At 40.0% G+C, this 27,346-nt stretch overlaps 1 protein-coding gene across 6 annotated transcripts in view; it reads right to left on the reverse strand.

The window, feature by feature from the left end:
• LOC112256336 (glutamate receptor 2) overlaps positions 1–20,384 on the reverse strand; it is a 64,418-nt gene extending 44,034 nt beyond the window's left edge. For 4 of the 6 annotated variants that reach the window (XM_024429510.2, XM_024429509.2, XM_024429511.2 and 1 more), the window contains exons 1-2: positions 19,974–20,384; positions 19,638–19,778 (exon numbers count right to left, since the gene is read on the reverse strand). In XM_024429510.2, coding sequence (XP_024285278.1) covers positions 19,638–19,778; positions 19,974–20,106 — 274 coding nt within the window. In that variant the 5' untranslated portion in view covers positions 20,107–20,384. Of the gene's footprint in view, positions 1–19,637; positions 19,779–19,962 lie in introns of all 6 variants that reach the window. The other 2 variants (XM_024429513.2, XM_024429514.2) reach the window with 1 other exon arrangement.
• Positions 20,385–27,346: the final 6,962 nt, after the last annotated feature.

The raw sequence follows: 27,346 nt of genomic DNA on the forward strand, positions 1-27,346 counted from the left end.
TCAGGTCCTGGAGAGCTACAGGGAGTGCAGGCTTATGTCCAGCCCAGCAGCTACACAATTAAACCAATGCGTAGCAATCAAGATACAAACGTAAAATATAGTGTGTATGTAAAATTTATATAGGTTCAGAACTTTTGTGAAACAGCACAGTTAAAAATATATGACAAATGGAAATCAAACTGGATGGACATCAGAAATAGAGGTGAGAGGTTTAGGGTAGAGGAAGGACAAGGCTAAAAACAAACAAAATATAACTATTGTAAAATGGATTGTGCCCTTAATGTATATAGTATGTATAAGTTGGAAGTAGAAACCTATTTATTGTTGTTTGTTAGTTTACTCCAATTAGGGGAGGGGTGGTAGGGTTAGCGGAAAAAAATAAAGGAAAATATATTTTAAAAGATGTGTTAGCGGAAAATAATAAAGGAAAATATATTTTAAAAGATGTGTGTGTGTGTATATATATATATATATATATATATATATATATATATATATATATATATATATATATATATATATATATATATATACACACAATATATATATATATATATATATATATATATATATATATATATATATATATATATATATATATATATATATATATATATATATATATATATATATATATATATATATATATATATATATATATATATATATATATATATATATATATATATATATATATATATATATATATATATATATATATATATATATATAATATATATATATATATATATATATATATATAATATATATATATATATATATATATATATATATATATATATATATATATATATATATATATATATATATATATATATATATATATATATATATATATATATATATATATATATATATATATATATATATATATATATATATATATATATATATATATATATATATATATATATATATATATATATATATATATATATATATATACACATATGTATGTCTTTTAAAATGTCCATTAAAATAACATCAAATTGATCCGAAATACAGTGTAGACATTATTAATGTTGTAAATGACTATTGTAGCTGGAAACGGCAGATTTTTAATGGAATATCTACATAGCGTACAGAGAGCCCCATTATCAGCAACCCTCACTCCTGTGTTCCAATGGCACGTTGTGTTAGCTAATCCAAGTTTATCATTTTAAAAGGCTAATTGATCGTTAGAAAAACATTTAGCAATTATGTTAGCACAGCTGAAAACTGTTGTGCCTTATTGAATAAGCAATACAACTGGCCTTCTTTAGACTAGTTGAGTATCTGGAGCATCAGTATTTGTGGGTTCAATTACAGGCTCAAAAATGTCCAGAAACAAAGCACTTTCTTCTGAAACTCGTCAGTCTATTCTTGTTCTGAGAAATGAAGGCTATTCCATGCGAGAAATTGCCAAGAAACTGAAGATCTCGTACAACGCTGTGTACTACTACTTATATTTCCCTCACCAACTTTAAAGATCAGCTATCTGAGCAGGTAACCGATCGCTGCAGCTGTACATAGTCCATCTGTAAATAGCCCACCCAATCTACCTACCTCATCCCCATACTGTTTTTATTTACTTTTCTGCGGTTTTGCACACCTGTCACGCCCTGACCTGAGATGTCTCTGTTTTCTTTATATTTTGGTTAGGTCAGGGTGTGACTAGGGTGGGTATGCTAGTTTTTGTATTGTCTAGGGTTTTTGTAGGTCTAGGTGATTTGTATGTCTATAGTGGCCTGATATGGTTCCCAATCAGAGGCAGCTGTTTATCGTTGTCTCTGATTGGGGATCATATTTAGGTAGCCATTTCCCTTTGGTGATTGTGCGATCTTGTCTATGTGTAGTTGCCAGTGAGCACTCGTTTGTATAGCTTCACATTTCGTTTTGTTATTTTGTTAGTTTGTTCAGTGTTCATTCCGTTAAATAAAGAATGTACGCATACCACACTGCGCCTTGGTCCGATCCTTATAACGAACGTGACAGCACCAGTATCTATACTTGCACATTATCATCTACTCATTTATCACTTCAGTGTTAATCAGCTAAATTGTAATTATGCTACTATTATTCTACTGTGTCATTGACTTGTTTATTGTTTATTCCATGTGTAACTCTGTGTTGTTGTCTGTGTCACACTGCTTTGCTTTATCTTGGCCAGGTCACAGTTGTAAATGTGACAGTTTATTTAGCCTATCTTGTTAAATAAAGTTGAAATAAAATAAGAATACAAATAAACTACTCCCTTCACAGATCAGTGCAAACTGGCTCTAAACAGAATAGAAAGAGGAGTGGGAGGCCCCGGTGCACAACTGAGCAAGAGGACAAGTACATTAGAGTGTCTAGTTTGAGAAACAGACACCTCACAAGTCCTCAACTGGCAGCTTCATTAAATAATACCCTCAAAACACCAGTCTCAAAATCAACAGTGAAGAGGCAACTCCAGGATGCTGACCTTCTAGGCAGAGTTCCTCTGTCCAGTGTCTGTGTTATTTTGCCCATCTTAATCTTTTATTTTTATTGGCCAGTCTGAGATATGGCTTTTTCTTTGCAACTCTACCTAGAAGGCCAGCATCCCGGAGTCGGGAAGTTATTTTAATGGACTAAAAATGTGTTTTTCTTTCAAAAACAAGGACATTTCTAAGTGACCTCAAACTTTTTAACAGTATTGTATATACCTCTATATTTACTTACAAACATTTTTTAAAGGTAACCAATGAACCTTGACTGGCCTGGACTAGAAAAAAACTGTTTATGTCCAGTATTTCAAAACACAGCAACACAAATCACTGTGAATCATTGAAAACAAACAACAGAATCACACATTTTATATTTTCAGTATTTGAATTATAGTTTACACATTTTTATGCTTTTTAGTGCAGGCCTAGGCTGAATCTGCACCCAGGAAACAAAACAGCACTGTACATTGTGTTTTTGAGCTGGTCAGCCGTGGTCAGGGCCATGAGCACCTCATAACTGATGATAGATAGGAACCATAAAATATGTCAGTGCTATGCCGGCTCCAGCGATCTGTACTGTATAACCTTCAGCAGTTACACTAGGAGAGGGTAGACCCTATGAAGTATATTTAGCTGTCCCAATTAACTGGCCTCATTTCCTGCTCCACGAGTGTGGCTTTTTAGAGTGTCGCTTTTCCCTTTTCAGCCACTGGATTTGAGAAGCAGACTGTTGGACTGTGTTAATATCACGATCAATCATACTTGACAGATGGAAGTTCGCTCAAATGGACTGCAGCTAGGCATATAATGAAGTACAATTTTTTGAGTTGATGGGGAAATACATTTGTTTATTTAGGCCTGTTCTGTTTGATGTGGTGATGAAAAGGCCACCCCAAATCGATTGCTCCTTTTGCTATCTGAAATTAATCACACTTGTCATCTGCATTGTTGTACAATGTGATGTTGCTTTTCTAAATATCTATCTACCTGTCATTTGAATATGTTCATGTTGCCCTTTAATTGCAAGTGTTTGGGATTGAATTAGCCCCAGACAAGCAGCACTGACGAGACAAATGATTATCATCGCACACGCTAAACACAAACACACACACACACACACACACACACACACACACACACACTCATCCACATCATTATCATCAGTTCAGTCCTAGCGGAATAGTTGTTAGATATAACTCTGCTCTACCACTCTGGGCCGATTTCCCGATAGTGATGGAACTAATGCTGCATTTAGATGATGGACGCAAGAGCCGCAATACCAGTCGGCATAGAAGGACAAGAAAGCAAGAAAGACGGTGACGGCAAAAGCAAGTCAGCACGACGGTATGCGTAGCTATGGTGATTTCAGTAAACAAAAAGTGCCGAACAACACCCGGAAGAAAACAACGCTACGGCATACGGCAAAGTTTAAATATTTTAACTCTGGCGGCATTCACAGCCAGCCACAACTGCATTTATCCTTGTGCTCTCATTCTAAACAGTAACATCCGGTTTGCTGTCTACCTTATACCATCTAAACACAGCATTAGGGCTTACGAGTGTTTTAACAAGAGGGCCACCATTGTTCCTGTTCCCAAGAAAGCTAAGGTAACTGAGCCAAACGACTACCGCCCCGTAGCACTCACATCCGTCATCATGAAGTGCTTTGAGAGACTAGTCAAGGACGATATCACCTCCACCCTACCTGACACCCTAGACCCACTCCAATTTGCTTACCGCCCAAATAGGTCCACAGACGATGCAATCTCAACCACACTGCACACTGCCCTAACCCATCTGGACAAGAGGAATACCTATGTGAGAATGCTGTTCATCGACTACAGCTCGGCATTCAACACCAGAGTACCCTCCAAGCTCGTCATCAAGCTCGAGACCCTGGGTCTCGACCCCGCCCTGTGCAACTGGGTACTGGACTTCCTGACGGGCCGCCCCCAGGTGGTGAGGGTAGGCAACAACATCTCCTCCCCGCTGATCCTCAACACTGGGGCCCCACAAGGGTGCGTTCTGAGCCCTCTCCTGTACTCCCTGTTCACCCACGACTGCGTGGCCACGCACGCCTCCAACTCAATCATCAAGTTTGCGGACGACACAACAGTGGTAGGCTTGATTACCAACAACGACGAGACGGCCTACAGGGAGGAGGTGAGGGCCCTCGGAGTGTGGTGTCAGGAAAATAACCTCACACTCAACGTCAACAAAACTAAGGAGATGATTGTGGACTTCAGGAAACAGCAGAGGGAACACCCCCTATCCACATCGATGGAACAGTAGTGGAGAGGGTAGCAAGTTTTAAGTTCCTCGGCATACACATCACAGACAAACTGAATTGGTCCACTCACACAGACAGCATCGTGAAGAAGGCGCAGCAGCGCCTCTTCAACCACAGGAGGCTGAAGAAATTCGGCTTGTCACCAAAAGCACTCACAAACTTCTACAGATGCACAATCGAGAGCATCCTGGCGGGCTGTACCACCGCCTGGTACGGCAACTGCTCCGCCCTCAACCGTAAGGCTCTCCAGAGGGTAGTGAGTTCTGCACAACGCATCACCGGGGGCAAACTACCTGCCCTCCAGGACACCTACACCACCCGATGTTACAGGAAGGCCATAAAGATCATCAAGGACATCAACCACCCGAGCCACTGCCTGTTCACCCCGCTATCATCCAGAAGACGAGGTCAGTACAGGTGCATCAAAGCTGGGACCGAGAGACTGAAAAACAGCTTCTATCTCAAGGCCATCAGACTGTTAAACAGCCACCACTAACATTGAGTGGCTGCTGCCAACACACTGACAATGACACTGACTCAACTCCAGCCACTTTAATAATGGGAATTGATGGGAAATTATGTAAATATATCACTAGCCACTTTAAACAATGCTACCTTATATAATGTTACTTACCCTACATTATTCATCTCATATGCATACGTAGATACTGTACTCTATATCATCGACTGCATCCTTATGTAATACATGTATCACTAGCCACTTTAACTATGCCACTTTGTTTACATACTCATCTAATATGTATATACTGTACTCGATATCAGCTACTGTATCTTGCCTATGCTGCTCTGTACCATCACTCATTCATATATCCTTATGTACATATTCTTTATCCCCTTACACTGTGTATAAGACAGTAGTTTTGGAATTGTTAGCTAGATTACTTGTTGGTTATTACTGCATTGTCGGAACTAGAAGCACAAGCATTTCGCTACACTCGCATTAACATCTGCTAACCATGTGTATGTGACAAATAAAATTTAATTTGATTTGATTTGAGATGTAACATTCACTTTGCAAACCACCACACAATGAAAACGTTCACTAAGTACGTCATTGAGGCATGTGTTGATATTTAAAGGATCGAAAGGCAGGCAGCGATGCTCTCGGATCAGCTTTCTCGCTTTCAAATCTTACTTTATAATTAGAATAATTCCATTATACTGACGATGAATCAGATTCTAGAGAGATATTATCAACTATGGCTGAAAATATTGAGGAGTCTTATTCTAATGCGTAGCCTACCCTTTAGTCGGCTAACCCTCGCTACATATTAGTCGCCAGACCCACTGGCTCCAGGTCATCTACAAGTCCATGCTAGGTAAAGCCCCGCCTTATCTCAGTTCACTGGTCACGATGGCAACACCTACCCATAGCACGCGCTCCAGCAGGTTTATCTCACTGATCATCCCTAAAGCCAACACCTCATTTGGCCGCCTTTCGTTCCAGTTCTCTGCTGCCTGTGACTGGAACGAATTGCAAAAATCGCTGAAGTTGGAGACTTTTATCTCCCTCACCAACTTCAAACATCTGCTATCTGAGCAGCTAACCGATCGCTGCAGCTGTACATAGTCTATCGGTAAATAGCCCACCCAATTTTACCTACCTCATCCCCATACTGTTTATATTTATTTACTTTTCTGCTCTTTTGCACACCAATATCTCTACCTGTACATGACCATCTGATCATTTATCACTCCAGTGTTCATCTGCAAAATTGTAATTATTCGCCTACCTCCTCATGCCTTTTGCACACAATGTATATAGACTCTCTTTTTTTATATACTGTGTTATTGACTTGTTAATTGTTTACTCCATGTGTAACTCTGTGTTGTCTGTTCACACTGCTATGCTTTATCTTGGCCAGGTCGCAGTTGCAAATGAGAACTTGTTCTCAACTAGCCTACCTGGTTAAATAAAGGTGAAATAAAAAATAAATAAAAAATAGGATCCTATAAAATAAAATCATTTTGGGTAGAATCCCATAGGAATCCAACAGGACTGGTTGCAAAATCCGATAGGATTTTTCTACAAGAGATCTACCAGAAATCATGAAAAAAGTGTTCTTGCCTATAATAATGTGTAACTCTGTTAAAGCTAGTAAGGGAGATATGAGTCTCCAGCTTCAGAGATTTTTGCAGTTCGTTCCAGTCATTAGCAGCAGAGAACTGGAAGGAAAGACGACCAAAGATTGGAATTGGCTTTGGGGTTGACCAGTGAGATATACCTGCTGGAGCGCGTGCTACGAGTGGGTGCTGCTATGGTGACCAGTGAGCTGAGATAAGGCAGGGCTTTACTTAGCAGAGACTGTAGCCAGTGGGTTTGGCGACGAGCATGTAGCGAGGGCCAACCAACGAGAGCGTATAGTTCGCAATGGTGGGTAGTGTATGGGGCTTTGGTGACAAAACGGATGGCACTGTGATAGACTGCATCCAGTTTGTTGAGTAGAGTGTTGGAGGCTATTTTATAGATGACATCACCGAAGTCGAGGATCGGTAGGATGGTCAGTTTTACGAGGGTATGTTTGGCAGCATGAGTGAAAGATGCTTTGTTGCGATATAGGAAGCCGATTGTAGATTTAATTTTGGATTGGAGATGCTTAATCTGAGTCTGGAAGGAGAGTTTACAATCTAACCAGACACCTAGGTATTTGTAGTTGTCCACTTATTCTAAGTCAGAGCCGTCCAGAGTAGTGATGCTGGACGGGCGAGCAGGTGCGGGCAGTGATCGGTTGAATAGCATGCATTTAGTTTTACTGGCGTTTACGAGCAGTTGGAGGCCACAGAAGGAGTGTTGTATGGCATTGAATCTCATCTGGAGGTTAGTTAACACAGTGTCCAAAGAAGGGCCAGAAGTATACAGAATGGTGTCGTCAATCATAAAATATATTGAGGCAAAACTTACAGACGGTAGGCTAGTCTACATTTAGCAAAAATGGAGCTCAATTGAATGAATGTGAAATGGATTTCAATATGATTTAAATATAAAGGTCTATGTACCCTATGCTGTATTTCTCTTCGTAATGCAGTCATCTCAGTTTTCATTTGATTCATCTTTTTATCCTTCACTTGTTTGTAATGACTGTATTTTTAGTCAACTTTGTTCTGAAGTTATCGGCGATCACAAAGAGACAGATGAACATCTTGATTGTGTGTTTAGTGGAGATCTTCTGTAGCTATATAAACTACAAAAAAAAGCCTCAAAGGAAACACTTGGCCTTTCTACGAGTGGTCTGAGGCAGCCGGTAAATAGCAAGCGTTTTCAAGTGAAACTTTGGTAACAATGGTTTGGGGAAACCGCTTACAAATTTTCTAACCAATGCTCATATGAAGGTTCTAACAATGAACTTAGCCTTAAGATGCTTTTGGGAAACCAGGCTCTGACTTGTGCAGAGAAAGCCTGGGGACTTAAACTTTCGGTTGAAGATGCACTGGCACGTCTTTTCACTTGTGTGCTCTCCAAACTCATACTAGTTGAGAGAGTTTGTTTTCACAATGGAAATAGTTGCGGTTGGGTTCACAAGTTAAAGGATATGTGTTATATCCATATGCCATACTACACTACAATAGTTGCTCGGGTTTCACCATTCCCTTACCGTTTATTGCAACATTTAAGACATTTCTGATTTATGTTTGATACAGGCTACATTGTTACGTTTTAATTGACCTTTTCTTACCATCCTGAGTGGACGTGATGTTTATAGTGCACATGAGCAACACTCACAAGGTGAAAGTTAAGATAATTGTTTTTTGATAAGATGTATTTGTTTGCTGTTTAGTCCTGGGAGCTTCTCAGTCTCTGTCTTGTCACTGTGAACATGTGTGATTTGATTCAGCGTGCTCCTGGCCTGTGTGCCAGAAAAGGTGTGGCCAAATGTATTTACGTGCCCATTTGGGTATGCTATCCTCATTTGGGTTTTGGTAATTGCCAGGGGAGGTTGTATTGGAGCCTGGTAGACTCATCTTGTTGGTAAAGACAGGTTTTGTGATTATAGGGGTTTTTGCTTTTGAAGACTACATTTTGTTTACTGACATTTTAAAGTCAGCAGTTTTTATTGTAAATGTGTCCCATCACCAGCACTGTGCAATGAAAACCAACCACCCTTTGTATCTAATCCTGCATCCCTCCTTCTGAATCTTTGTCCTTATGACGGCTACAAGGCTTTTATGAAAAGTGGGGTTGTCACTGTTTGCAAGCTGCACCCGTTCCCTGCGCTTCCCTGAGTATGTGTCACTTATCTATACTGAACAAAAATATAAATGCAACATGTGACAATTTCAACGATTTTACTGAGTTACAGTTCATATAAGGAAATCAGTCAATTGAAATAAATTCATTAGGCCCTAATCTATAGATTTCACATGACTGGGCAGGGGTGCAGCCAGGGGGAGCTAGGCCCAGCCAATTTTAATTAGTAAAAAAAAAAAATTACAGACAGAAATACTCCTCAGTTTCATCAGCTGCACGGGAGGCTGGTCTCAGACGATCCCGCAGTTGAAGAAGCCTGAGGTGAAGATCCTGGGCTGCCATGGTTACAAGTGGTCTGCAGTTGTGAGCTTAGTTGGATGTACTGCCAAATTCTCTAAAACGAAGTTGGTGGTGGCTTTGAGATTTTAGATTAGTCAAAGTAGCCACCCTTTGCCTTGATAACAGCTTTGCACACTCTTGGCATTCTCTCAAGCAGCTTCATGAGGAATGCTTTTCCAACAGTCTTGAAGGAGTTCCCACATATGCTGAGCACTTGTTGGATGCTTTTCCTATACTCTGCGGTCCAACTCATCCCAAACCATCTAATTTGGGTTGAGGTCGATGATTGTGGAGGCCAGGTCATCTGATGCAGCACTCCATCACTCTCCTTCTTGGACAAATAGCCCTTAAACAGCCTTCAGGTGTGTTGGGTCATTGTACTGTTGAAAATCAAATAATGGTCCCACTAAGCGCAAACCATATGGGATGGCGCTGCAGAATGCTATGGTAGCAATGCTGGTTAAGTGGTCCTTGAATTCTAAATAAATCACTGACTGTGTCACAAGCAAAGCACCCCCACACCTTTACCTCTCTTCCTTCATGCTTCACGGTGGGTACCACACATGCAGAGATCATCCGTTCACCTACTCTGCGTCTCACAAAGACACAGTGTTTGGAAACAAAAATCTCAAATTTGGACTCATCAAACCAATGGACAGATTTTCACCATTGCTCATGTTTCTTGGCCCAAGCAAGTCTCTCCTCCTTATTGGTATCCTTTAGTAGTGTTTTCTTTACAGCAATTCAACCATGAAGACCTGATTCATCAGTCTCCTCTGAACAGTTGATGTTGAGATGTGTCTGTTACTTGAACTCGTGAAGCATTTATTTGGGTTGCAATTTCTGAGGCAGGTAACTCTAATAAAGTATCCTCTGCAGCAGAGGTAACTCTGGGTCTTCCTTTCCTGTGTCGGTCCTCATGAGTGCCAGTTTCATCATAGCACTTGATAGTTTTTGCGACTGCACAAATTTGACGGATTGACTGACCTTCATGTCTTAAAGTAATGATGGACTATCGTTTCTCTTTGCTCGTTTGTGCTATTCTTGCCATAATATGGAATTGGTCTGTTACCAAACAGGGCTATCTTCTGTATACCACACCTACCTTGTCACAACACAACAGATTGGCTCAAACACATTAAGAAGGAAAGAAATTCCAAACATTTACTTTTATCAAGACACACCTGTTAATTGAAATGCATTCCACCTCATGTAGCTGGTTGAGAGAGTGCCAAGATTGTGCAAATCTGTCATCAAGGCAAAGGGTGGCTAATTTGAAGAATCTCAAATATAAAATATATTTTGATTTGTTTTACACTTTTTTGGTTACTACAGGATTCCATATGTACTATTTAATAATTTTGATGTCTTCACTATCATTCTACAATGTAGAAAAACTCTGGAATAAGTAAGTGTGTCCAAACTTTTGACTTACTATATATACAATTACCTTTCATTCATATACCACCAACACATAGGTTTTGGCCAAGCAGTACTCTCTTTAATGATGTCTTGGCATGTTGGTATGTTAGCTACTACTGCACTACTGCGTTTATAGAAAGACTGATTCATCCAATGAGCCAGATAGCCAGGTTGCCAGGGAAACCAAACACTTTCCCTGTTTGCTTGCGCTGAATGTCTGAATACTGTAAGTAATGTGTGTGAAAGCTTACTCCTTCAGCGTTGTCTGTTAATATGTGCATATAAAAGGATGGAACAACAACATTACAAACACAAAGAAAAGGGATAATGTATGGACAAATGGCGAGACATTCCGCTTAATTTATAGAAAGGCATACTGTGGACAACGTGACACTTGCGTTCTGGGTTTGAGACAATATCTGTTGTCCAATGATTTGGCAGTGTTTATTAGAACAGAACGTACATTGGTTGGTAAGAATAAGAAACGGTATCCCATTGTTAACCTATATGTCCTGTGTTACACTTCTTTCTGTCGATTCTACCAAAAATAACCCCAAGCCTTATTGGATATGATTGCAGTTACATTCAGGGCACATTGTCTCAATTATACCTGCTCAAATTGGTTTATCATGCATGCGTGATGTAGCATTCTCATTTCATTGCTATGGTGCTGTAAAGACACCAACCACATATAATTGGTCAAACCATTTAACACATATACAATATAGTATTTTCATGCAGTAATGTTCAGAATAGATCACAACACATCGCTAGATACAAATTAAATCATATGTTCATTCCAAAAGGCTAATTTTCCCTTTGTCACCATAGAGATATACTAATCAAGTTATTATGATGTTGGATCATTACTGAAAGATGATTGCGCCATCGTGCATCAGTCATTCCACTTGCTGTGCTTTGGGTAATTTGAAGAACAACACCACCGATGTCAGGGAACGTTCAGGCGCATAAGCCTTACAGAAAGACGAACGCAACTTCAGTCTACTCATATATCAACAGAGAGCTAGCCTGGCACCACGTTGCTATGGTAACAGTGGCGCAGACTTGGCTGTGTCGAGCTACTAAAACACTGTGAAATGGGTCGTATATGTCTCTGACATCAGATTTTTGTTGTCTCCCTTTCCTACAGTACAAATACTGTACCACCCATCAACTTTAAGTTACAGCAAACCATACATGCATGTGTCGTTTTGGGTTAGAACAGGCGGATATAGTTTTGACTCTAACGTTTCAAGGACCAAATGAAAAACAACCCTGACGAAGGGTCCCACTGCATTGATAAACAATTGATAGACAACATAAACAACAACTGGAAATGAATGGTGAGAAGAAGCATGCTTAGAGGGCTGTCCTCTACCCCCTCCAACCAAGCCTTTACATGCATGCCCTGTCTGCCACCGCAACTGTGGTCAAGTCGTACTAGAAGCCTTTTATTGGCTGGAGCACAATTACTTCTAGAGGCGAGCGGAAATCGAACTGTCAGATAATTTATGCATCGCTCTCTCTCCAACTCCCACGCTCTCCAGTCGCTGCTTAGCCACAGAAGGAGAATAAATAGATCTTATAATAAATAGACAGAATGAAAGTACTGTATGTATGCACTCTAGCTCATTGTACTGGTCTGTGTGACATATCTTCCAGCTTCTACATGTTTCTGAAGTCTCAAACGGAGGAAATCTACAGTACCTCTTCAAGAACAGAACACACACACACTCTTTCGCTCTCTGTCGCTCTCTCTCAAACACACACACACACACACACACACACACACACACACAGCCAGCCACCCTTTCTTCCCCTCGCAGCAGGTGCAATCAGAAATCTTTCCCCGCAACTAGAGTGACAGATGCAACAGAGTTACCGCCTACCTACGGCATTGCAGGGTTCCACAGGAAAAAGAACACCCAAGGTCTCTTTAATTGAATAGGATTGAATATCACTGTCAAGTACAAGGGGAGGGGAGCAGAGTGCTGGTTAGATAAACATATCGTGACAGAGGAGACCCCGCCCCTATCGATTAGACCTCTTATGGTGGTTTTGGATAGGTATGAATCATCCTGTCTCCTTTAATGGACCTTGGTTGCTCGGCTGCACACAGATTCCTTGTCTATCTCATATGTGGCATTACGTAAAGCCTGTTTAATAGGTTGCTTGAATAGAGAATAACACAATTCTCACAATTATTTTCTACGTCTGGCTGGGTTTCTATCTCACTGCCTCTTGCTCTGTCCATCCTCCATTGCCCACTTTCTCTGCCCATCATGATCTTTCACTCTCCTCTCTCTCTTGCGCATGCACACACACAAATATGTCAGGCTTTTTGATGAGAACAGGTAGGGGAGAGTGGGCTAAGTTGAGACATTTTTTACATTCATCATCACTCCGCCAAGGGAAATATATTATTATTTCTAACAAAGATATTTAAATGTACAGTATTTCAGGATGTTGTGTATAATCAGAATTCATGTAAGTTTTGACGTTTTTAAAACATAGCTTGTCCAAAAAAAGTGGTCATTTGTCAGATCTTACGCCTACAAATTTCTTCACTGAATTAAATATTACCACTACCTTTTGTCTATCTTTACTTACCAAACACAATCGCTTTTGTCTTTAAATAATTTTAAGCATATTTTAACACAGGCTTAACACCTAACAACATTGTACCTGTTTTTTAGTTTTTTTTACACTTTTAACACTTACCACTTTTTCCATGTGGTTTCTTCCTTCACAGACTCCGTGAAACGAGGACATCTTCCAAAATATTTGTTGAAATTATACATTTTGTGTATGGTTTCCTAGCAACAAGGGTGGCTTAACACACCCCTTTGGCTCCACTTACCCCACTCTCCACTAATTAGAAATAAAAACTAAAAATTCCTCTCCATCAGAGGGGTAGTGAGCTCGGCATCTAGTGTTTCTAATAAATGCACCCCTACAGCAAATATCCCGATTAGAACAAACAGAATAAATCATATGCGTTTTCCAAATTGATCCAGCATCAAATTGACTATACAAATATTGTGTTATTGGGGCTCCCGAGTGGCGCAGGGGTCTAAGGCATTGCTTCTCAGTGCAAGAGGCCTCACTGCAGTCCCTGGTTCAAATCCAGGCTGCATCACATCTGGCCAGTGTTGGGAGTCCCATAGGGTGGTGTGTAATTGGCCCAGTGTCATCCAGGTTTGGCCAGGGTAGGCTGTCATTGTAAATAAGAACTCATTCTTAACTGACTTGCCTAGTTAAATAAAGATTACATTTAAAAAATAACAAGACACCTACTTGTTGATTTATGACCTTCATTTCCACACCTTTTTAATGGAGTACTGAGGATTTCACTGCATCTTCCAAATTCTGAGCTACCTTGCATATCAAGGGGTAAAACCAGACAGAGAATTATGATGCATATAATGAATATGCTGTTGCTGAACCCGTAGCTATAGAATATATTTCTATGACTGAACCCACTTAAGGCATGCATTGTATTACATATCACTCACCGTAAGTGGCTCTGAACACAAAAATCTACCAACGGACTCAAATAAATATAGGGCTATGATCTGTCCACCACACGTGTACCTCTGTGCCCAACTGTGACAGAATTCGATCAGGTGAAGTGGGCAATATTAACCTGGTACTAGATTTGTTTGGTGCCGTCTTGCCGACTGGGTCCAGGCAGGACAATAAGTCCCGCATTGTTTTTACCTTGTGTCGTAGATGCTGTTTTGAAGTGTAGCTATTTATTATAATGGTGATAAGTCTCAGATGTCAAGGGCGGCTGGTACACAATCATAATTGTGCTCCATCTTCTGCCTTCAGAGTCTCGAGTGGAACAGTAAATAGGTGTCGCTACAGTGCCCTTGGTGTACCGTAAGCCTAGCTACAGTTTGATAAAGGATGAGCGATACTGGACGTGCGTAGGAGCCAGGCGTGTTTTTTTTTATCAGGTCCTAGATCAGATTAAAGATCATCTTTATTTGAATGAACACATCAAGATCGCATCCTGTGGGATAAGGGTGACATGTTGACGTGGTGTGGAACGAGGAAGAGGGTGAAGTTGACGCTGATCGACAGTATGGTCCGTTTTCTGTTTCCACCTATACTATTTAAGGTTAGGAATGGGGAAGGGGATGATGATTTGAGATCTGCGACTTTAACTTGAGCTACAGGTTATTACAAAACACGGCTGAGTCCTCTCACTAGTTGAACATATACTAGCAGCCTACAAATGCAAGAAAGCAATAACATCAAGCTCATTATTGTTTCGCAAATCTAACTTTCTTTGACGGACAAGTGACATACAGTGTATGCACTGTGACTCCATATAGAGCACATCAACGTGAATAGATTTGACCTCGCTGCCTCGGAAGCGGTGAGCGGGCTAAACAATGTGATATGAGACAAGAGGAGACGACTTAGACTAGACGTGAAGTCTTTGAACAAGTGTGTAATTGATATTTCAGCTCTGTGTAGTTTTTAAAAAGACACCCCACTTACAGTATGTGTGGATGGAGGATTATTAAAAGGAGATGTGTGTGCCAAATGGCACCCTTATCCCTATGTAGTGCACTACTTTTGGCCAGGGCCCATAGGGTTCTAGTGCACTACATTGGGAATAGGGTGACATTTCGAATGCACTCTAGGTTAAGGAGAGTATTCAGGGCAGGCTAAGGTCCACAGAGGGCTGTCTAGCCTCGATTTATGAAAGGCCCAACTTGCTAGCCTACTTAATATTTTACAGCGTCTTCTATAAAAGGGCATTTAAATGTATTTAATTAAGATTGTACAATAAACTGACCATGGAATATGCTTTCTGCATGATTGAGATTTTTGCATTTGATCATAAGGGAACATATAAAATGGCATGATTGCAACAAGGTAACTGCCAAAATAAACGAAACACCAACATAAAGTGTCTTAATAGGTCATTGGGCCACCACAACCCAGAACAGCTTCAATACACCATGGCATAGATTCTACAAGAGTCTGGAACTCTATTGGAGGGATGGATGCAACCCCATTCTTCCACAAGAAATTCCGTCATTTGGTGTTTTGTTGATGGTGGTGGAAAACGCTGTTGCAGGCGCAGCTCCAGAATTTGTTCAATTGGTTCGAAATCTGGAGACTGAGCCGACCATGGCATATGGTTTACATCGTTTTCATGCTCATCAAACCATTTAATGACCACTCGTGGCTTGTGGATGGGGGCATTGTCATCCTATGGGGGTATTTTTGTGTCACCATTATTTTACCAGGTAAGTGGACTGAGAACACATTCTCACATACAGAAATGACCTGGGGAATAGTTACAGAGGGGAGAAGAGGGGATGAATGAGCCAATTGGAAGCCATGGTAGCCAAAATAATGACCTGATCAGCATTTCTAATACATGACCCTTAGCATGACGGGATGTTAATTACTTAATTAACTCAGAAACCACACCTGTGTGGAAGCACCTGCTTTCAATATACTTTGTAGCCATCATTTACTCAAGTGTTTCTACACTGAACAAAAATCTGAACGCAACATGTAAAGTGTTGGTCCCATGTTTCATGAACTAAAACAATAGTTCCAATAAATGATCCATATGCACAAAAAGTGTATTTCTCTTCAGTTTTGTGCACACTTTTGTTTACATCCCTTTTAGTGAGCATTTCAAATTTTCCAAGACAATCCATCCACCTGACAGGTGTGGCTTATCAAGAAGCTGATTACAGCATGATCATTACACAGGTGCACCTGGTGCTGGGGACAATAAAAGGCCACTCTAAAATGTGCAGTTTTGTCACACAATACAATACCACAGATGTTTCAAGTTTTAAGGGAGCATGCAATTGGCATGCTGACTGCAGGAATGTCCACCAGATCTGTTGCCAGAGTTGAATGTTCATTTCTCTACCAACGTCGTTTTAGAGAATTTGGAAGTACGTCCAACCGGACTCACAACCACAGACCACGTGTCGTGTGGGCAAGGGGTTTGCTGACGTCAACATTGTGAACAGAGTACCCCATGGTGGTGATGGGGTTATGGTATGGGCAGGCATAAGCTACGGACAATGAATACAATTTAATTTTATCAATGGCAATTTTTATGTATAGAGATAATGTGACGAGATCCTGAGGGCCATCTCCATTCCCAGTCATGTGAAATCCATAAATTAGGGGCTAATTAATTTATTTCAATTGATTGATTTTCTTATATCTTTGAAATTGTTGCACTTTGCGTTTTATATTTTTGTTCAGTATATTATTTTGGCAGTTACCTGTACATCATAACGAGGTCAGATGCAGGTAAATGTAGGAAATTACAATACAATGAGTCAAATAAGGGACTTTTGATGGGTTAAATCAACCATTTCTCACATGCAACATTATATCTCTTCTAGGAGTCCCCAGAGAGGGAGTGTGGATTCTTTTGAAAGAGGTCACACACAGTGGCCGCCTCCATCCGCTCTCCTGGAGTTGGCAGCAGATCCAGAAGGTACCAAATGCACTCGATGATGGCGCAATGTAGCTAAGGCAGGAGGAGGTTCTCCTGGCATTGCTTTCATACATCGTAGACGTACCACTCGGGGCCCAACAAGACTTTCTTGAATAAAAATGTACAAGTTCTTGTCTTTTCTTATGGTCACTATAAAAGCATATCCAACAATATCAGAGTAAAGGAATTATTATCTGTTTCATTGCATAACCTGTAACCAGAATTGTCTGAGAAAATGTCAATCGACTTCCTTATGAATTAGCTTATCCCCACAAGGCAGACGTGTAAGGGGAGCTTATGCCTTCAATTTGACCTGGATTCTACTGTACTTTGGGCTACGATACAGCTTGGTGATTTAGCTAATCAGAGTGTATTTCATCCCAGGGATGTCATTCGTTCTATCCATGAAAAAAATGTCCCATTGACTGGATACATTGTTTCAGCTAATGTACAAGCAAAATGATCCATCAAATGTTTAATATGGCTTCTATAAATGTCTCTGTGCCCAGTTTTTTAATGGTGCTATCTCATCTGTAAATGTATGTTTTCAATATGAAGGGGAATTACTGTAACGCCTTCTAATGTATAGTGTCATCTATTGGATTAAAAGAGTAGCCTATATAGTCAAACGCTTGAGAAGAGCCTCTCACTCTCTAATAACATATGTTTGCATACAGGAAACACACACACACACATATATATATATATATATATGTGTGTGTGTGTGTGTGACCAATTCGTCGACTAAAGGCAAGGTTATCACATATCTATCACAGGAGGTTGGGGCAGGGAGGACGGCTAATAATGGCTGGAATAGAGTGAATGGAATGGTATCAAACACATGGAACCATGTCCTTGATACCATTCCATTCCAGCCATTACTAGGAGCCCGTCCTTCCCAACTAAGGTGTGACCAGCCAACTGTGAGATCTATTGTCCCTATTCTTTTCAAATAAATGATGACACCTATCAATAATAGGATACAGTAGGCCTATGTCCAAAGAACATGCTTTCAGCCTTTTCCCTACCGAAGAGTTTAGAAATAGTTCTCCTAAAAGTTACTCTTTTGTAAAGTACATATGTGCATAATAAGTGAGGCAAATGTGTAAGTTACAATGATTCCATCTGATTCTCATTTACAGTAGACTACTTACTGAATGAAGCCATATGTAACACTATTGCATAAGAACAACCTCTGGCATAACAGTTATGGGCATTGATGTTGTTGCTTAGAACCCAAACGGTGACTGACATGTCGCTGTTCTCTTGATCCAGCATCATCAGGCATCTGACGCGTTGAGGTTCTTCAACACAACAAGCTTTTATATGGAAAGTGTGGAAACGGTGATTATAATCGATGCACATGGTATAAAAGTATCCTTGAGTTTTGATATAAAATACCTCAGAGACGTTTTTTTCAAACGAACTGTCGCTTGGCAACAGCTAGATGAAATGGGGAGCCCATCCATTTTAGAGCTGCGCTCATTAATAGCTCAGTGAACAGATCAAATCGAACCTATTTTTTTTACTATTACATATTGTCAGTTTAAATATATATATATATATATATTTATGTATATTTATATATATATATTGTTTCAGTTGATTGTTCTCAATATATATATATAAAGAAATTGTGTTGAAGAACCTAATAACATAACGAATGTGGGCCAAGAAGTGGTAGGCAATAGGCTGGTCCAGAAGGCTATAACCTCCTCTCAATACCCAGAGGGAAGAAACCTTAATGATTGAATTATTACACTTGGCCTATTTTTCTCATCCACAGAACTACATGTAATGCATAGGCTACCTGATACAGATTCGTTCCTTTACTAAATACGGTTAATAAATGCCTATTAAATATGTGGAACAATAAACTAATAAACTCATTTTCAATTAACGGGCGTGAATGTATTTTAACCTAGGTCATGTCTATCACAGAGATGAAAAGCTATTGCAAATGGAGACCATATTTGACAAAAGATAATAGAACTGTCTTGAATTTGATTAAAATACGTATTTACAATGGATACTCCCAGTGCCTACTTGTCATGCAAGACATTACGCGCGCCTGTGTCAATGGAGCATCACTGTGACTTACTGTTACTGTGGAAACCAACTTTACCTTGTCATTTCTCACACAGAGAAGATGAACACTAATCCACCTAAGATATTATTTTACAAACAGCCTACTTGTCCATGTCTTTCCACAACAGATGTGGTTTCACCGATTTAAATAAGCTCACAAATTACGCGCTAATTGAGTGGTTCCATGCACCGTTTCTAAGTAGCCTAATTGAATCCATCAATTTATAGTTTTGCTGTGTTTTCTATTGGTATATTTGAAGGGGATGACAATTGATTTCATTGTTAACTTTGTAAAGAGACCTGACATAGGCTACATTTGTTACTTACAACAATTGGTGACAGCAAAACTGTTTGCTACTTCCAGATTGTCAATATGGGGCGTCAATCTGAATTCGGGTGTGCCGAATAGACCCATTCCTATCCGAAATGCACTGTATTCCTGATCAGCACCCCTTGGAAAGAGTCCACCTGTAATAGAAACAATTGGACATCTCAATATACTTGTGTATAGCATTTTCCAAAATGTTATATTGTTGATTTATTTGATTTAATTTGCATGACCAGCTTTCATCATGCATTGGCAAAATCACTAGCCTACTTGCGGGACCTATGTCCCAAAAATATAGGCTATCCTTCAAATGAACGAATTTGCTTGATACATACCAATTTGTACACTTTGAGAGCCACCAAGCACCAAACCCCATAAAACAGGTAGAACGAAAACCGATAAATTCATAAACTTAGGCATTTCCATGAAAAAAAGTGCCCACATCCTCCCAAGAATGGAGATATTCATTGTTTCTCAACAATAGTCTATGTTAGATCCGACACATATCGGCGACTTGATGTCAGGAAAAATGCACTGGTGAGTATTTTCTGCAGGTGTTTTTTTTAATAGAAAACGAGGGCTCCTGCTCCAGGTCCAGCAGTGAAGGAATGCTATAATGTAAATTAACCGTCTCTTCCGGTCCTCCTCCTTGCGCTGTCCGCCTGCGAGTCGTAGATACCTCCTTTAAGCACTGGAACAATGCTCGTCTTCGCTCCGTGCGCTGGAGATCCTTTCAGCATCATGGACAAGTGACGAATGTGAATGAGAAGCGTAAAGACACGAGAGGAGCCGAGCGTGCGCTCCACTTCAGTGCCTCGCGACTCATTAGTGTGTGTGTGTACATGTTTGTTCAGCATGTATATAATAGATGCAATATGTGCCCTTGACTTTACATTTTTGAAGCTGCTACGAGTCATGGCACACCGTGAGACAATCTCATTATCTCAGGGGTTTGCTTTGTGTTGTACAAGTCATTATTTGACGGTTCAGCCCTCACTGTATCACTCTGCACTAACATGGAAAAGTATGGCATCAATACATCTTGTATTAATTAACCTGTGTGTGCCCTGCTGATAATCAGACTCAGTCACAAAAAAAACTAAACAAATCATGCAGTTAAGCGAATAATAGCCATGCCAGTTTGAGTGGCATCTCACTTATTCCATGGGTAGTGTGTGCCATCCAACGCCTGCTTCTTAGGCCTGAAACACTGATGCATTGTTCTGTCTATGTCTCGGAGACATTTAAATTGCACTTGATGAACTAAACAAGATTCACTTTATCTAGCTTGTCCCCCCCCCAAAAAAACAATACTGTTGCATACCTTCCAACCAAAATATAAGGAACAAACAACAAACTGAAGGTATTCAAGATTGAATCAAACAGGAGCTCCCCTCCAGTCAATAACGGTTTGTACAGGCTGACATTTAGATGCATTTCACTTGTAGCTCGTCGAGTGAATCTTGTCAAGGTGTGTGTGTATATGCGAGCGGGTGTGCAGGTATGTGTGTGTACATACATGCGAAAATGTGTGTGCGTGTATTTGCGTGCGTGCGGGTGTGCGTGCGTCCATGTGTGCTCAACGGCCCCGTGTGTGTGCATGAACACGTGTTTCCTTCCACTCCCATCTCGCTGGGATTAACTACCAAATGAATGTGCTCTTTACCTTTGATCTATTGCTTGTTTTCCACTATTCCATGCATACTAATTGGAGCCGAATCTGTGTGGCGCTTGTTATTGCCATTTTACACAGGGTAAAATGGAACAGGAGCTCCCTCCTGTCAATAAAAATAAATGTCATCCCTGTTTTCCGGTTTATGATATACAGGCTATAGCTGCAACTTTCTCTCACAGTCTTACATCAGAATTAGACGTTCATCCACGTCTCAAATATCAAAGTTGCAAACGTCAAATTTCCAAGTGTTTAAGGTTAAGGCTAGGCATGGACTCCGAATGGTTAAGGAACGGGTTAAGGTTTGGGATAGGTTTTTAAACAAAAATCACAAATCCAACTTTCTATCACTGGATTTGAATTTGCAACCTTTGTAATCAGAGGCAGATTCTTACGCCCCCCCGAAACCTACCTGAAGGTAACGGCGCTCACTGTTGCCCCTAGTGGCCAGTTTCCATGTCATCTCCTGACGTCCTCAGATGTTGAATATTGTATCACGGGTGACCTGGCTGACACCTCAGCTTCCAGAGACATATACATATTAATCAATGGGAGCTGCAAGATGTTAGTTGTAAGAAGCTAATAAGATTGAGAGTACAGGAGGTTAGGATGTTGGCAGTGGTGGGATGTTGTAGGCAGTACAGTGGGAGGGGAAATTAAATGGGCGCATATCATTCAGCAACATGGACAGGGGTGAAATTATATTCTCTCATAGCTTTCAGCAATATGGATAGTGGTTCACTCGCTAACTACTTGACCTTGCTGGGGTTGATGTATCTATGGGTGTCTATGATGTGAATGGGTGCACTTCTGTGTGTATGGGTGCACTTCTGTGTTTATAGTGTTAAGTCATGTTCCTCCTTGACTACATTACATATATATCGTCACCAACAGCTGGGGATCTGAATCCCTTCCACATAACTAAATAAGGGATTGTTTGGTTCACACATACACTGTAGCAGTAGATATGAAGTTATACTACGTTTAGTGAGTTTAAGCTATGTTTTTGCATAAAACATGACCTAATTAGAGATGCAAATAAGTTTATAGTCCAGTCAGTGTTTACGAAAATATATAAACCAGAAATGTCAGATGAGGTTTTACTCTGTACACTGTGTTGTGATAAAAGCCAAATCCGAACATTTCATTTTTATACAAAAGACCCATTACACAGCCACCCATGTATGGTTTATGCCCAAGTGTTACTGTCAAGTAAATATCAAGTAAGTCATTGACCTTAGGACACATTTTCTCATCTGCTTCGCTTTGTAGCTTTGTAAATTTCAATTTACAAAAAACATAATGTATTTTTGATACTGTCGCAAAGCTAACTAAAAAGCAGAATTCCTCAAGAAAGGATGTGCCTCACTTCAGCAACGATGAATTCTGAAAAGCTTGCTTCAGGGCTCTGGGATTTTCTGTACACCAGGGAGCTAATTTCTTGTGACAAATGTTGTTTGTTTTTAGAGGTGGGACTACATCTAGGCTATTTAAATTTAGATCCTCAGTTTGGTGGTTAACCGATGTTTGTACTCCGACGTCCTTGGGTAGGTGGAGGGAGTCTAACGAGTTAGCTAGCTAACATACCGGAAGTACCTAGTGCTGTAATGATATGCTATGCGGTTCATAAAGTTAGCTTTGCCAACCAACATAACGTGTAGTGTAAATCATTTGAAAAGTCATTACTTTATTACATTGCTCAACATTTTCACATTTGTCATAATTAGTTAAATAAATTAATTTGTATCCTCTCTCGGACTTTGGCTGCATATTTTCTACGATTTTCTTCAAAATCTGAAAACGTTGTAAAGCCACGCCCATTTCCTGAAGAATTGCATTATGGGCCCTACAAGTACAGAAATAGTGTCTCCTGCGTGTATACTTCGTATTTTGGCAAATGTAGTACGACATCCAGGAACTTTTGGCATACCAACTCTATCCATACTATGACCAATAAGCATACTACATACTCAATTTATGTCACAAATAGTACGGTTAGTGCGGTTAGTATGAGTATTCGAACACAGTTACAGACTGCTCTCTCTGCTACCGTGCGGCAAGCGGAACCGGAGCGCCAAGTCTAGGTTCAAAAGTCTTCTGGGATATGTGGCGTCCCATCTCGCCAACAGCCAGTGAAAGTGCAGGGCGCCAAATTCAAAACAACAAAAATCTCATAATTCTACCCCAAGCCATAAGACTCCTGAACAGCTAATCAAATGGCTACCCAGACTATTTGGATTGTTCACCTCCCCCCTCCTCCTTTACACTACTGCTACTCTTTGTTTATTATCTATGCATAGTCACTTTAACTCCTGTAAAAGTTGTGTCATATAGCAGCACACCTTGCGGGCTGCAGCACGTTAAGTGTCAGCCTTTGTTGCCATTAATGCAAGTTCGTGCTGGTTTGACCACCAGAGGGCATCTTTGAGAAGCATTTGACCTTATTTAATATTGGCTGTACTAGAGAATTTCAAAGCTTTTTTCGTAAGAACATAGCATATGGGATTGATTAAGAAATGTTGCTTTATTAATTTGATTAAAATTATGGTCTTTCTATTCCAAGAAAAACAAAACCCTCGGGGTTTCATTAGAAAAATATGGCGCTGTATAACTGACATCAATTACCTTGACGAGCCTGTGCCCCCGCACATTGACTCTGTACCGGTATCCCCTGTACTGTATATAGCTTTGCTACTGTTATTTTACTGCTGCTCTTTAATTATTTGTTATTTACATTTTTTAATTAACACTTATTTTCTTAAAACTGCATTGTTGGTTAAGGGCTTGTAAGTAAGCATTACACTAAGGTCTACACCTGTTGCTATCGGTGCATGTGACAAATAACATTTGATTTGAGCGTGTCCTTGCCACCACCATGACACAACCATCTTTCAGAACCTTGCCCACAGCTGGTTCCCCTCAATCAATCACAACAAACAAACCTCTTGCAGGTTGGTTACATTAACTACAGGCAGATATGAGAAAAATATAATTGCTTAATTTATGTAGATATTCTAAACTAGGGTTTTGATAACTGTCAAATGTAGTAACAGGTCCATGTAAAATAAACAACCCTTTACATAATACCATAGAACCAGTGTCAATTTAACAATGTGCACCTTTCATTGTCGTTCCCTGCTGATACAGATACTGTGCCTATCTGCATTTTGTCTAGTTTCAATGGGACTACCTTGGCAAACATACCTTCCTGTGTGGTGTGCCCGTCTACAACATGAGTTCCCTGATCTTGGTGCAGAACGTGCAGGGTTTCTCCATCCCCATATTAACTGACACTAAATCTTTTCAACAATATATTTTTTTTAAAACAATACAAGTAAAAATAGTCTGGTAAAATGTTGAAAATGAGTGGCAGGTCTCTTTATTCAGATACATCAGTATCAAGCCTGTCTGTCAGTCTAGACTTCATCACATCATCTTGCCAGTCGTCATGTGTTAGATCCATGTTTCTCTGAACACATAGTCACATTTATATTACCAATGGCAATTATGATAGGTAATATCTGACACACAAAACATATACTATGTTGACGTTTGAACAAGTCAGACTAAACCTACCTAATTCGACGACAGTTGGTGAGCAGGCAAGAGGTGAGGTCTTTGTCAGAGCCCCATTGATGTGCATAGCAGCATAGATCAGCTCCTGGCCCCTCAAAGTTACTGGTCAGTCACACACAAACAGAGCACTGATGACATTATCAGTGGTGGTTATGATTATCTTATCACCAATAGTTTGCTAGTTACACAACACAGGAATGCATTTATGAAATGATAATGAACCTTTATTCATTTTTTTTTAACGTTCAAAACATTTGTACACAGGAGCGCTCTGTTCCGCTACGCCAGTGGTCGACACAAACTTTTTTTCATCACTGTCCCAAAATTGTCATTAAGTGTAATTTCAACTGTCCCAAACTGAAGATGATCTGTTCCAAATTCAAATGTTTTGTTTATTTATTAGGGTAATGTACAGTATATAAATGTCCAGTTTCCCATTATTTTGGCTACCATTTATGGAAGAAAAGATCTCAGTGGCTTTGAAAGAGGTATTTCAAAGGAGCATAGGGGGTTTAAAGTGTGTGTATTTGTGTGTGTCACCAGATCTCAACCCAATTGAACACTTACGGGAGATTCTGGAGCGGACCCTGATACAGCTTTTTTTCACTACCATCAAATAATGGAATTTCTGATGGAAGAATGGTGTCGTATCCCTCCAAGAGTTCCAGACACTTGTTGAATCTATGCCAAGGTGCATTGAAGCTGTTCTGGCAGCCCGAGCCCTATTACGACACTCTATGTCAGTGTTTCCTTTAGCAATTCCCTGTACATAAATAATTAGTGTAGCCCAGGTGAAATGCCCACACCGATGCTGACCTGAGGGAGGCACCGGAACATGTAGACAAAGTTTAATGAGACTTTTAATTACACAAACACCGGACAAATGCCAGGTATGTTTTACACGTATACCGAGTGTACAAAACATTTAGAACTCCTTCATGATATTGAGTTGCACCCTTTTTTGGCGTCAGAACAGACTCAATTCGTCGGGGCGTGGATTCTACAAGGTGACAGGAGTTTTCCACAGGGATGCTGGCCCATGCTCTTTGGGTGGTGGACCATTCTTTGTACACATGTGAAACTGTTGGGCATGACAAACCCAGCAGCATTGCAATTCTTGACACAAACCAGTATGCCTGGCTCCTACTATTATACCTGGTTCAGAGGCACTTAAATATTTTGTCTTGCCCATTCACCCTTTTGTACACGCAGCGTATAAGGTAATTAACATTAATGTCCAAAAAGAGAGAAAGGCCAGTGCCCTGTTGTGTACCGCATATCACTCACCTTACAATCTGAGGGGAGGCAGTCAGCACCAGCATTTTGAAACTGCTTGACAATAACATTTAAAACCTGGAGGCACGTCTTATCTCGTTTCAAAGTAGCCTAGCCAAAAACAGACCATAGAAATAACACTTCCTTATTCCATTGAAACCAGCATTTCTCTCATGTTCTATTGGTTTTCAAATCAACTTTCCTTCATTGTCCAGCAGCCAAAGACACAATCCTAGTCATATAAGCAACCCATGCTAGTCATTGCATCTTTAGATCTCCCCTCTTTTTACATTTTGAACAGATGACTTCATCTCTCGCCTAGTGGTTAGAGTGTTGGACTAGTAACCGAAAGGTTGCAAGTTCTAATCCCCAAGCTGACAAGGTACAAATCTGTCGTTCTGCCCCTGAACAGGCAGTTAACCCACTGTTCCTAGGCCGTCATTGAAAATAAGAATTTGTTCTTAACTGACTTGCCTAGTTAAATAAAGGTAAAAAAAAATATTTTTTTTTAAAAATACACTGCTTGCATGTGTGATGTGCTGTTTATTAGGAAGGTGTGTTTCTGCTAATGGCATTTTGGAACATTTGCGCGTATCCTACTGACATGTGTGCATTGCTGCACTTATATTAAGAAATAATAGTTTATCAACATTTAAGCTAAACATTCTCGTTTTTTGCGTCAACCTCATTGCTTTTTAACATTGTTTGATGTACAGTGGTGTTAAGGGATTTTTATGAATAATGACTAAATTACGTATACATTTAAATCAGAACTATGACTAAACAGAATACTACTATGTTACTGTATGGATGTATGAATCTTATTATAATCATATGACTGAATGTAATGTGTGTAGTTTTTGTCCAGAATTAGAAGGACTGTCCGTTCCTTGCTAGAAACGAATGGAGCTTTCATCAGACTGGCTGGAATGCTGTGTTCCTTACAGGACATCCTGTCTCTACCCAGGGAGGGGAGAGACCTTGGGCTTGTGGTAGATTGTTTAACAGGTGGCAGACAATGTGGGAAGGCTTGTGAACTATATTGCCATTATATCGGAGAGAAGGAGGAGCAGCATTCAAAACGCTATAACGAAATGTGATATAAACCCATGTACATTGTATTATGATGAGTACTCTCGAGAATAAACGCTATTGATTGATTTTGAGACTGGTCTCTGTCCATTT

The sequence above is a fragment of the Oncorhynchus tshawytscha genome, linkage group LG08, assembly GCF_018296145.1.
Source record: "Oncorhynchus tshawytscha isolate Ot180627B linkage group LG08, Otsh_v2.0, whole genome shotgun sequence".
Lineage (NCBI taxonomy): Eukaryota > Metazoa > Chordata > Actinopteri > Salmoniformes > Salmonidae > Oncorhynchus > Oncorhynchus tshawytscha.